This window comes from Eretmochelys imbricata, chromosome 1 (assembly GCF_965152235.1).
Source record: "Eretmochelys imbricata isolate rEreImb1 chromosome 1, rEreImb1.hap1, whole genome shotgun sequence".
Taxonomy (NCBI): Eukaryota; Metazoa; Chordata; order Testudines; family Cheloniidae; genus Eretmochelys; species Eretmochelys imbricata.
Genome location: NC_135572.1, coordinates 1,511,710 through 1,522,663, shown reverse-complemented (window position 1 = coordinate 1,522,663; position 10,954 = coordinate 1,511,710). Strand labels below are relative to the sequence as shown.

The window sequence follows — 10,954 nt, the reverse complement described above, 5'->3', positions numbered from 1 at the left end:
CTGCTGCTCCAGCCGCAGCAGCCTTGACTCTTTCCTTCACCGGCAGCTTCTACTGGGGCTGGACACACAACAGGGTTGAGGCTTGACAGAAGAGATGAGGTAAGATTGTAATTTCAGGGGTCTACCTATGAGCAATTAGACAGGTGGTAGCCCAGTGTAGTATACATAGACTGATTCCACAAATCATCACATTGATACAGCACAGTAAAGAACAGAAAAGGGTATAGTGTCTCTCTCTCTGCCCAGTAAGTGATCGAAGGAAGAGGCCCCAGCACCATGCACCAACTAGCTCTGCACAAAGCTCAATCTGAGAGCCAGAGCACAAGGAGAAAATATTTAAGTCTCTTTATGTGTAAAGAGCTGGAGCAGCCTGCCCCGGATCTGTTTGGTCCTCACCCCGTAAATCATGGGGTGTAGCACAGGGGGCACCACCTGGTACACACTGGTAAAGAGAATGTGTAAATACAGTGGCAGATTGTGGCCAAACCGCTGCGTAAGAGAGAAGAAGAAAATTGGGAGGTACAAAGCAAAGATGGCACAAAGATGAGAGATGCAGGTCCCAAAAGTTTTGAGCCGGGCATCCTTTGTTGGAAGGCAGAAGATGGCGCGGAGGATCTGAGTATAGGACACGGTGATGGAAAACACATCTACTCCAATCACAGAGAAAAGATCAAACAGGCCATAGTAACTACTGATGCGGATGTCAGCACAGGCCAGCTTCACCACAGCTAGATGTGCACAATAGGTGTTGGGGATGATGTTGGTTCTGCAATATGGCCACCACCTTGCCAGAAACGGGTAGGGTAACGTTAGTATGACACTGCGCAGCACCACGGCCAGGCCGATCTTGGCCACCAGGGGGCGTGTCAGGATGGTGGAATGTCTCAGGGGATGGCAGATGGCCACGTAGCGATCCAAAGCCATGGCCACGAGGATTCCAGACTCCATCTCTGAGAAGGAGTGAACGAAGTACATCTGGGTGAGGCAGGCACTGAAACTGATCTCCCTGGAATTGAACCAGAAGATGCTCAGCATTTTGGGCAGGGTGGATGTGGACATGACCAGATCGGTGATGGCCAGCATGAAGAGGAAATAGAACATGGGACTGTGGAGGCTTGGCTCCCTCTTCACGATGAACAGGATGGTGAAGTTCCCCAAGATGGCTGTGGTGTACATAGCACAGAAGGGGATGGAGATCCAGACATGGGCTGCTTCCAGGCCAGGAATGCCCAGCAGGATGAAGGTGGAGGGGTTGGTGAAGTCGGTTGTGTTGGATTCTAACATGGAGTAGGGGAGAAGGTGTCCAGCTCTGAGGCATAAGGCTGTCTCCTGCGTGTACAATATGTTCCTCTCACTTTCTGTGTGTTCCCAGGGTCTCGGGTGATGGTCACAGCAGAAATGCCTGAATGGAGAGACAACGTTAATACGAGACACCGCATGTACTAGTGGAGTCTGTTCTCATGGAGAAGCAGATTAATCTCTCTGAACGCACTGAAAAAATATATTTAATTACTCAGAGAAATAACTATGAACAATGATCCTACTAAATCCAATTCCACATTTTGTGGTGTTCCCTGCGTTAATAATTCCTACACTTTGTGGTGGGGAATCTTAAGAGACACCAGCAGGAAACACAAGTCTGGATACTGTTTATCCATTATTGTTCCTCAATGCAATGAGAGCCAGGATAGGGAGTCCCTACTGAAGGGAGTTCCCCATTCATCCAGTTGCTCAAAATCTGAGAGTGAAAAAAACCAAACTTTTCCAGAGAGAAAGGTTGGGAGAAATATCCCAACGAGAGCATACTTCAGGGAAAAGACCTGGGTGCCATAAATAGCAGCTAAAGAGAAACACCTGCTCATTTGCAGCAGTGGACAAAACATAAGCAGTGCTGAGATCCCTAAGATATGGAATGGAGAATAACATGTTTGGGAAGTGTGTTCAGTTTTGGTCACCCAGGCTCTATCAGGGATATATCATAGAATCATAGAATATCAGGGTTGGAAGGGACCTCAGGAGGTCATCTAGTCCAACCCCCTGCTCAAAAGCAGGACCAATCCCCAATTAAATCATCCCAGCTAGGGCTTTGTCAAGCCTGACCTTAAAAACTTCTAAGGAAGGAGATTCCACCACCTTCCTAGGTAACGCATTCCAGTGTTTCGCCACCCTCCTAGTGAAAAAGTTTTTCCTAATATCCAACCTAAACCTCCCCCACTGCAACTTGAGACCATTACTCCTTGTCCTGTCCTCTTCCACCACTGAGAATACTCTAGATCCATCCTCTCTGGAACCCCCTCTCAGGTAGTTGAAAGCAGCTATCAAATCCCCCCTCATTCTTCTCTTCTGCAGACTAAACAATCCCAGTTCCCTCAGCCTCTCCTCATAACTCATGTGTTCCAGACCCCTAATCATTTTTGTTGCCCTTCGCTGGACTCTCTCCAATTTCTCCACATCCTTCTTGTAGTGTGGGGCCCAAAACTGGACACAGTACTCCAGATGAGGCCTCACCAATGTCGAATAGAGGGGGACGATCACGTCCCTCGATCTGCTCGCTATGCCCCTACTTTTCATATTCATATTCATATTTATATGAATATATAAAAGGGATTCCCAAGACAGGCTTTGAGAATGGGGAGGTTGCCATATGGAAAGAGAAAGAAAAGTCTGGGACTCTTTACTTGACAGAAGAGACAAAGAAGAGAGCATATGATATAGGAGAGGAAAATTAAAAAAATGAATTTGATTTACATTCAAACGCACAGTTCCCAACCAGTTCCCAACAATAGTTCCCAAATCCGAGAGCACTAATTCCCAAAAGCTGCGGCAAAATGTCAGCAAAACTGATTGGGAGGAAAAATGTAATCACAAAAATATGAATGAAAATAGGTGATTCTTTGAGAACTACTTATTCAATAGTGGAAAATTCATGATTCCACAGTCAACAAAGTGAACAACTCTGGGTAAAAACCCAGTTCAATGGTAAAGTGAAGGCAGCCATTGGGGGAAGGGGAAGTAATATGTACCAAAGAGAAAAAGGTTAAATAGAGGGCCAAGAATAGAAATGGTAAGTTATGGAAATTGATAAGAGACATTAAAGCAGCAGGTAAACTCCATGTTTGGCAGGGCTATGGATCATAAAAAAGGAGGTTATTAAGTATATTAACAAGAAGGGTAGTCCTAGAAAAGTTTTATGTCCATTCCTCTGTTAAATGGGAAGTATTAAAAAATAAAGGGAAAGGTTTATTTATAAAAGAACTGACAAGGTGAAGAAACAATGGAAAAGCTGATATGGTATTAGTTAAAAAAAGTCTTGAAATGTAAGTAATAGCAGTCTCCCAAAAGGTTTATGCAAATCAGATCTTGTCAAATAAACCTGATTTCATATTTTTTTGAAAGTACACACTGATTGATCAAGGGTACGCATTTGGTGGATCACGGGAACAACGCAGATCATCCAGTCATAGAATCACAGAATCTCATGGTTGGAAGGGACCTCAGGAGGTCATCTAGTCCAAACCACTGCTCAAAGCATGACCAATCCCCAACTAAATCATCCCAGGCAGGGCTTTGTCAAGCCTGACCTTGAAATCCTCTAAGGAAGGAGATTCCAGCACCTTCCTAGGTAACGCATTCCTGTGCTACACCATCCGCCCAGTGCAAAAGTTTTTCGTAACATCCAATCTAAACCTCCCGCACTACAACTTGAGACAATTACTCCTTGTTCTGTCATCTGCTACCACTGAGAACAGTCTAGATCGATCCTCTTTGGAACCCTCTCTCAGATAGTGGAAAGCAGCTATCAAATCCCCACTTCATTCTTCTCTTCTACAGACTAAACAATCCCAGTTCGCTCAGCCTCTCCTCATAGATTATGTGTTCCAGGCCCCTCATCATTTTTGTTGCCCTTGGCTGGACATTTTCCAATTTTGCCACATCCTTCTTGTAGTGTGTGGCCCAAAACTGGTCACAATACTCCAGATGAGGCCTCACCAATGTCAAATAAAGGGGAACAATCACGTCCCTCAATCTGCTGGCAATGCCCCTACTTATACAGCCCAAAATCCCATTGGCCTTCTTGGCAACAAGGGCACACTGTTGACTCATATACTGCTTCTCATCCACTGTAACCCCTAGGACATTTTCCGCAGAACTGCTGCCTAGCCATTTGGTCCCTAGTCTGTAGTGGTGCATTGGATTCTTCCGTCCTAAGTGCAGGACTCTACACTTGTCCTTGTTGAATCTCATCAGATTTCTTTTGGCCTAATCCTCTAATTTGTCTAGGTCCCTCTGTATCCTATCCCTACCCTCCAGCGTATCTCAGTTTCGTGTCATCTGCAAACTTGCTGAGGGCAAAATTCACACCATCCTCCAGATCATTAATGAAGACACTGAACAAAACCAGGCCCAGGACCGACCCTTGGGCCACTCCACTTGATAACGGCTGCCAACTAGACATGGAACCATTGATCACTATCCGTTAAGCCCGACAATCTAACCAACTTTCTATCCACCTTATAGTCCATTCATCCAGCCCAGACTTCTTTCCCTTGCTAGCAAGAATACTGTGGGAGACTGTGTCAAAAGTTTTGCTAAAGTCAAGGAATAGCACATCCACTGCTTTCCCCTCATCCACACAGCCAGTTATCTCATCATAGAAGACAATTAGATTAGTGAGGCATGACTTGCCCTTCGTGAATCCATGCTGACTGTTCCTGATCACTTTCCTCTCCTCTAAGTGCTTCAAAATTGATTCCTTGAGGACCTTCTCAATGAATTTTCCAGGGACTGATGTGAGGCTGACTGGCCTGTAGTTCCCAGGATCCTCCTTCTTCCTTCTTTAAAGATGGGCACTACATTAGCCTTTTTCCAGTTGTCTGGGACTCCCCCTATCACCATGAGTTTTCAAAGGTAATGGCCAATGGCTCTGTAATCACATCCACCAACTCCTTTAGATCTCTCATATGCAACACATCAGGCCCCATGGACTTGTCCTCGTCTAGCTTTTCTAAATAGTCCCGAACCATTTCTTTCTCCACAGAGGGCTGGTCACCTCCTCCCCATGCTGTGCTGCCCAGTGCAGCGGTCTGGGTGCTGACCTTGTTCCTGAAGACAGAGGTAAGAAAACCATTGAGTACATTAGTTTTTTCCACATGCTCTGTCACTAGGTTTCCTCCCTCATTCAGTAAGGGGCCCACACTTTCCTTGACTTTTTTCTTGTTGCTAACATACCTGAAGAAACCCTTCTTGTTACTCTTGTGATTTGGCCTTCCTCATTTCACTGCTACTTATCCAAGCAATATTTGTATACTCTTCCTTGGCAATTGTCCAAGCTTCCACTTCTTGTAAGCTGCTTTAATGTGTTTGAGATCAGCAAGGAATTCACTGTTAAGCCAAGCTGGTCTCCTGTCTTATTTACTATTCTTTTTACACACTGGGATGTTTTGTCCCTGTTACCTCAATAAGGATTCTTTAAAATACAGACAACTCCCCTGGGCTCCTTTCCACCTCATGTTAATCTCCCAGGGGATCCTGCCCATCAGTTCCCTGAGGGAGTCAAAGTCTGCTTTTTTGAAGTCCAGGCTTCGTATTCTGCTGCCACTCACCTTGATTTCTCAGAGGAATTTGATTTAGTAGGAGAAAATGTTGAGTTAAAAAATTAACACTTTACAATATCAGGAGAGAACATGCAACACGGACTGAAAACTGGTAACTCATGGATCTCAGGTAGCTGTTGTCAATAGGCCTTCATCAGTATATGGGGCTCTTTGTAATGGGGTTCTGTAGGGATCAGTTGTAGGGCCGAGGTTATTCAATATTTTCATTAATGATCTGGAGGATGGTGTGGATTGCAACCTCAGCAAATTTGCAGATGACACTTGTCAAGGTTCCTTCCCCACTCTGAACTCTAGGGTACAGATGTGGAGACTTGCATGAAAACCTCCTAAGCTTACTTTTACCAGCTTAGGTTAAAACTTCCCCAAGGTACAAACTATTTTACCTTTTGCCCTTGGACTTTCACTGGCACCACCAAACGTCTCACCGGTATTATTATTAGGAAAGAGTTTATTTGGAAACATCTTTCCCCCCAAAATCCTCCCAAATGTTACATCCCCCTTCCCTGGGGAAGGTTTGACAAAAATCCTCACCAATTTGCATAGGTGACCACAGACCCAAACCCTTGGACCTTAAAAACAATGAAAAAGCAATCAGGTTCTTAAAAGAAGAATTTTAATTAAAGAAAAGGTAAAAAGAATCACCCCTGTAAAATCAGGATGGTAAATATCTTACAGGGTAATTAGATTCAAAACATAGAGAATCCCTCCAGGCCAAACCTTAAGTTAAAAAAAACACAAAAACAGGAATATCCATTCCATTCAGCACAGCTGATTTTTTCTCAGCCATTTAAAGAAATCAGAATCTAGCACACATCTAGCTAGATTACTCACTAAGTTCTAAGACTCCATTCCTGTTCTGTCCCTGGCAAAAGCATCACACAGACAGAGAGAGAGAGCTTTGTTTCTCCCTCTCCGCAGCTTTTGAAAGTTTCTTGTCTCCTTATTGGTCATTTTGGTCAGGTGCCAGTGAGGTTACCCTCGCTTCTTCACCCTTTACAGGTGAAAGGGAATTTTCCTCTGGCCAGGAGGGATTTTAAAGGTATTTACCCTTCCTTTTATATTTATGACAACACTAAACTGGGAGGAGAGGTAGACACGCTGGAGGGTAGGGATAGGATACAGAGGGACTTAGACTAATTAGAGGATTGGGCCAAAAGTAATCTGATGAGGTTCAGCAAGGACAAGTGCAGACTCCTGCACTTAGGACGGAAGAATCCCATGCACCGCTACAGACTAGGGACCGAATAACTGTGCAGAAGTTCTGCAAAAAAGGACCTAGAGGATACAGTGGACAAGAAGCTGGATATGAGTCAACGGTGTGCCCTTGTTCCCAAGAAGGCTAACAGCATTTTGGGCTGTATAAGTAGGGGCATTGCCAACAGATTGAGGGACGTGATTGTTCCCCTCTATTCGACATTCGTGAGGTCTCATCTGGAGTACTGTGTCCAGTTTGGGCTCCACACTACAAGAAGGATGTAAAATATTAGAAAGAGTCCTGAGGAGGGCAACAGAAATGATGAGGGGACTGGAACACATGACTTATGAGGAGAGGCTGAGGGAGCTTGGATTGTTTAGTCTGCAGAAGAGAAGAATGACGGGGGATTTGAGAGCAACTTTCAACTACCTGAAAGGGGGTTCCAAAGAAGATGGATCTAGACTGTTCTCAGTGGTAGCAGATGACAGAAAAAGGAGTCATTGCCTTAAGTAGCAGTGGGGGAGGTTTAGGTTGGATATTAGGAAAAACTTTTTCTCTAGGAGGGTGGTAAAGCTCTGGACTGCGTTACCTAGGGAGGTGGTGGAATCTCCTTCCTTTGAGGCTTTTAAGGTCAGGCTTGACAAAGACCTGGCTGGAATGATTTTGTTGGGGATTGGTCCTGCTTTGATCAGGGGGTTGGACTGAATGACCACCTGAGGTCTCTTCCAACCCTGATATTCTATGATGTTATTATTTTTTGATCTAGAAGGAAAAAGAAAATCACTGCAGATACAATTTGTGGATGACCCAAAGATTGGGAAAATAGTTGCAATGAGGCAGCCCGGGCAGGCATACTGATTGATCTGGAGAATTTGGAAAGTGGTTCCTATGTAAACAAAATGTTTCAGTTCAGTCAAATGCAAATTGATCCTCTCGGAACAGGGAATGCACACCAGAAATCCACACTACAGCACTTTATTATGAAACACAAGGACCCTGAGAAGGATTCAGGGGACATTGTGGACAGTCAACTCATCATGAGCTCCCAGTGCGACACCGTAGCATAAAGGGATGATGGGGTGAAACAAACTGGTTTTGGAGATTACTGGCTCTGTGGATGAAGGGAAAGCAGTGGATGTATTGTTTCTTGACTTTAGCAAAGCTTTTGACACGGTCTCCCACAGTATTCTTGTCAGCAAGTTAAGGAAGTATGGGCTGGATGAATGCACTATAAGGTGTGTAGAAAGCTAGCTAGATTGTCGGGCTCAACGGGTAGTGATCAATGGCTCCATGTCTAGTTGGCAGCCAGTATCAAGTGGAGTGCCCCAAGGGTCTGTCCTGGGGCCAGTTTTGTTCAATATCTTCATAAATGATCTGAGGATGGTGTGGATTGCACTCTCAGCAAATTTGCGGATGATACTAAACTGGGAGGAGTGGTAGATACACTGGAGGGGAGGGATAGGATACAGAAGGACCTAGACAAATTGGAGGATTGGGCCAAAAGAAATCTGATGAGGTTCAAAAAGGATAAGTACAGGGTCCTGCACTTAGGATGGAAGAATCCAATGCACCGCTACAGACTAGGGACCGAATGGCTAGGCAGCAGTTCTGCGGAAAAGGACCTAGGGGTGACAGTGGACGAGAAGCTGGATATGAGTCAGCAGTGGGCCCTTGTTGCCAAGAAGGCCAATGGCATTTTGGGATGTATAAGTAGGGGCATAGCGAGCAGATCGAGGGACGTGATCGTTCCCCTCTATTCGACATTGGTGAGGCCTCATCTGGAGTACTGTGTCCAGTTTTGGGCCCCACACTACAAGAAGGATGTGGATAAATTGGAGAGAGTCCAGCGAAAGGCAACAAAAATGATTAGGGGTCTGGAACACATGACTTATGAGGAGAGGCGGAGGGAGCTGGGATTGTTTAGCCTGCAGAAGAGAAGAATGAGGGGGGATTTGATAGCTGCTTTCAACTACCTGAAAGGGGGTTCCAAAGAGGATGGCTCTAGACTGTTCTCAATGGTAGCAGATGACAGAACGAGGAGTAATAGTCTCAAGTTGCAGTGGGGAGGTTTAGGTTGGATATTAGGAAAAACTTTTTCACTAGGAGGGTGGTGAAGCACTGGACTGTGTTACCTAGGGAGGTGGTAGAATCTCCTTCCTTAGAGGTTTTTAAGGTCAGGCTTGACAAAGCCGTGGCTGGGATGATTTAACTGGGAATTGGTCCTGCTTCAAGCAGGGGGTTGGACTAGATGACCTTCAGGGGTCCCTTCCAACCCTGATATTCTATGATTCTATGATTCTATGAAACTGCATCCAGTTCTGCGGTCCACATTTGAAAGAAGATATTGAAAACTTGGAGAGGGGGCAGAAAAGAGCCACAAAAATGATTGGAGGATGGAGAAAAAGCAGGATCATGAGACTTGAAGGTGTATATCTCCCTCAGTTATCACTAAGATGCCCAAGCAGAGACTTTCATGGGGAGGAAACTCTGGGTAATAATCGGCTCTGTAATTTACCAGAGAAAGGCTCAGCAAGACCGAAGGGCTGGAAGCTGAAGCCAGGCAAATTCCAGCTTGAAATTAGGGTCAAATAGTTAGCACTGAGGGTGCCAAAACATGAGCACACACTGAGAGGGAAGTGTGGGATTCTCCAGTTCCCCATGTTGGCAGATCCAGACTGGATGTTTTCTGGAAGATCTGCTTGAAAGAGTATTTACACTTCAAATGCTACATAGAAGAGGCAATAGCACTTCCATATAGACAGGACTTACAGAGAGGGAAGGGGTTCTCCCATCAGCAGAGGTAATCCCCGAGAGGTGATAGCTAGGTGGATGGGAGAATTCATCTCATGCTGTCTACACCAGGGAACAGATTATCCAGCATGTTCTTGGAATGTATTGGAGATATTTTTTCGGTTCCAGAAGCTGGAGAAAGCTACCAGGAGAGAGGCTTTTCTGGACATGATATTGACATAGAAGGAGGAACTGGTGGAGAATTTGTAAGTGGAAGGTAGTTTGCAGGAAAGTGACCATGAAATGACAGAGTTCATGATACTAAGGAAGGGTAAGATGAAAAACAGCAAAATAAAGACAATGGATTTGAAGAAGGCAGACTTTAGCAAACTCAGGGAGTTTGTCGGTAAGTTCTCACAGGAAGCAAGTCTACGGGGAAAAACAATAGAAGAGAGCTGGCAGTTTCTCAGGGAGACATTATTAAGGGCACAAGAGCAAACGATCTCATTTCGCAGGAAAGACAGGAAGTATGGCAAGAGACCACAATGGCTTAACCAGGAGATCTTGAATGACCAAAAAGAAAAAAAGGATCCTACAAAAAGGTGAAACAAGGTTAAATTCAAAAGCAGGGCTATAAACAAATAACACATGGATGTAGGTGTAAAATTAGATAGGCCAAGGCACAAAATGAGATCAAACTAGCGAGAGACATAAAGGGTAACAAGAAAACATGCTACATATACATTAGAAGGAAGCAGAAGACCAAGGACAGGGTAGGTCTGTTAATAAATGCAGAGGGAAAAACAATAACAAAAAATGTGGAAATGACAGGGGTGCTTAATGACTTCTTTGTTTCTATGTTCAGCAAGAAGGTTGGTGGTGTTTGCTCACCTAACCTAGAGAATGCCTGTGAAAATGGGGTTGGTTCAGATGCCAAAATAGGGAAAGAACAAGTTAAAAGTTACTTGAACATGTTAGATGTCAAGTCACCAGAGCCTCACAAAATGCATCCAAGAATACTCTGAAGGAACTGACTGTGGAGATAGCTGAGGGATTAGCTGCTCTCTGAAAAGTCATGGAAGACAGGGGAGATTCTGGAAGACTGGATAAGAGCACATATTGTGGCTATCTATAAAAAGGAGGAAAAGGGCAACGCAGGCAATTACAGACCGGTCAGCTTAACTTCTGTACCAGGTAATATAATGGACCAAATAATTAAGGAATCTATTTGCAAACATCTAGAAGATCATAGGGTGATAAGTGACAGTCAGCCTGGATTTGTCAAGAACAGAACATGTCAAACCAACCTGACAGCTTTCTTTGACAGGGTAAGAAGCTTTGTAGTTTGGGGGAAGTAGTAGATGTGATATATCTAGACATTAGTATGGCATTTGATACAGTCTCACCTGACCTT

General features: G+C 44.6%; 1 protein-coding gene across 1 annotated transcript; it reads right to left on the bottom strand.

Annotated features, from left to right (window-relative positions):
• Positions 1 to 336: 336 nt before the first annotated feature.
• On the bottom strand, positions 337 to 1,284 carry LOC144277526 (olfactory receptor 52R1-like). The gene has a single exon (XM_077838373.1). The coding sequence runs from the start codon at positions 1,282 to 1,284 to the stop codon at positions 337 to 339; it is 948 nt and encodes a 315-aa protein (XP_077694499.1).
• Between the last annotated feature and the right edge of the window lie 9,670 nt (positions 1,285 to 10,954).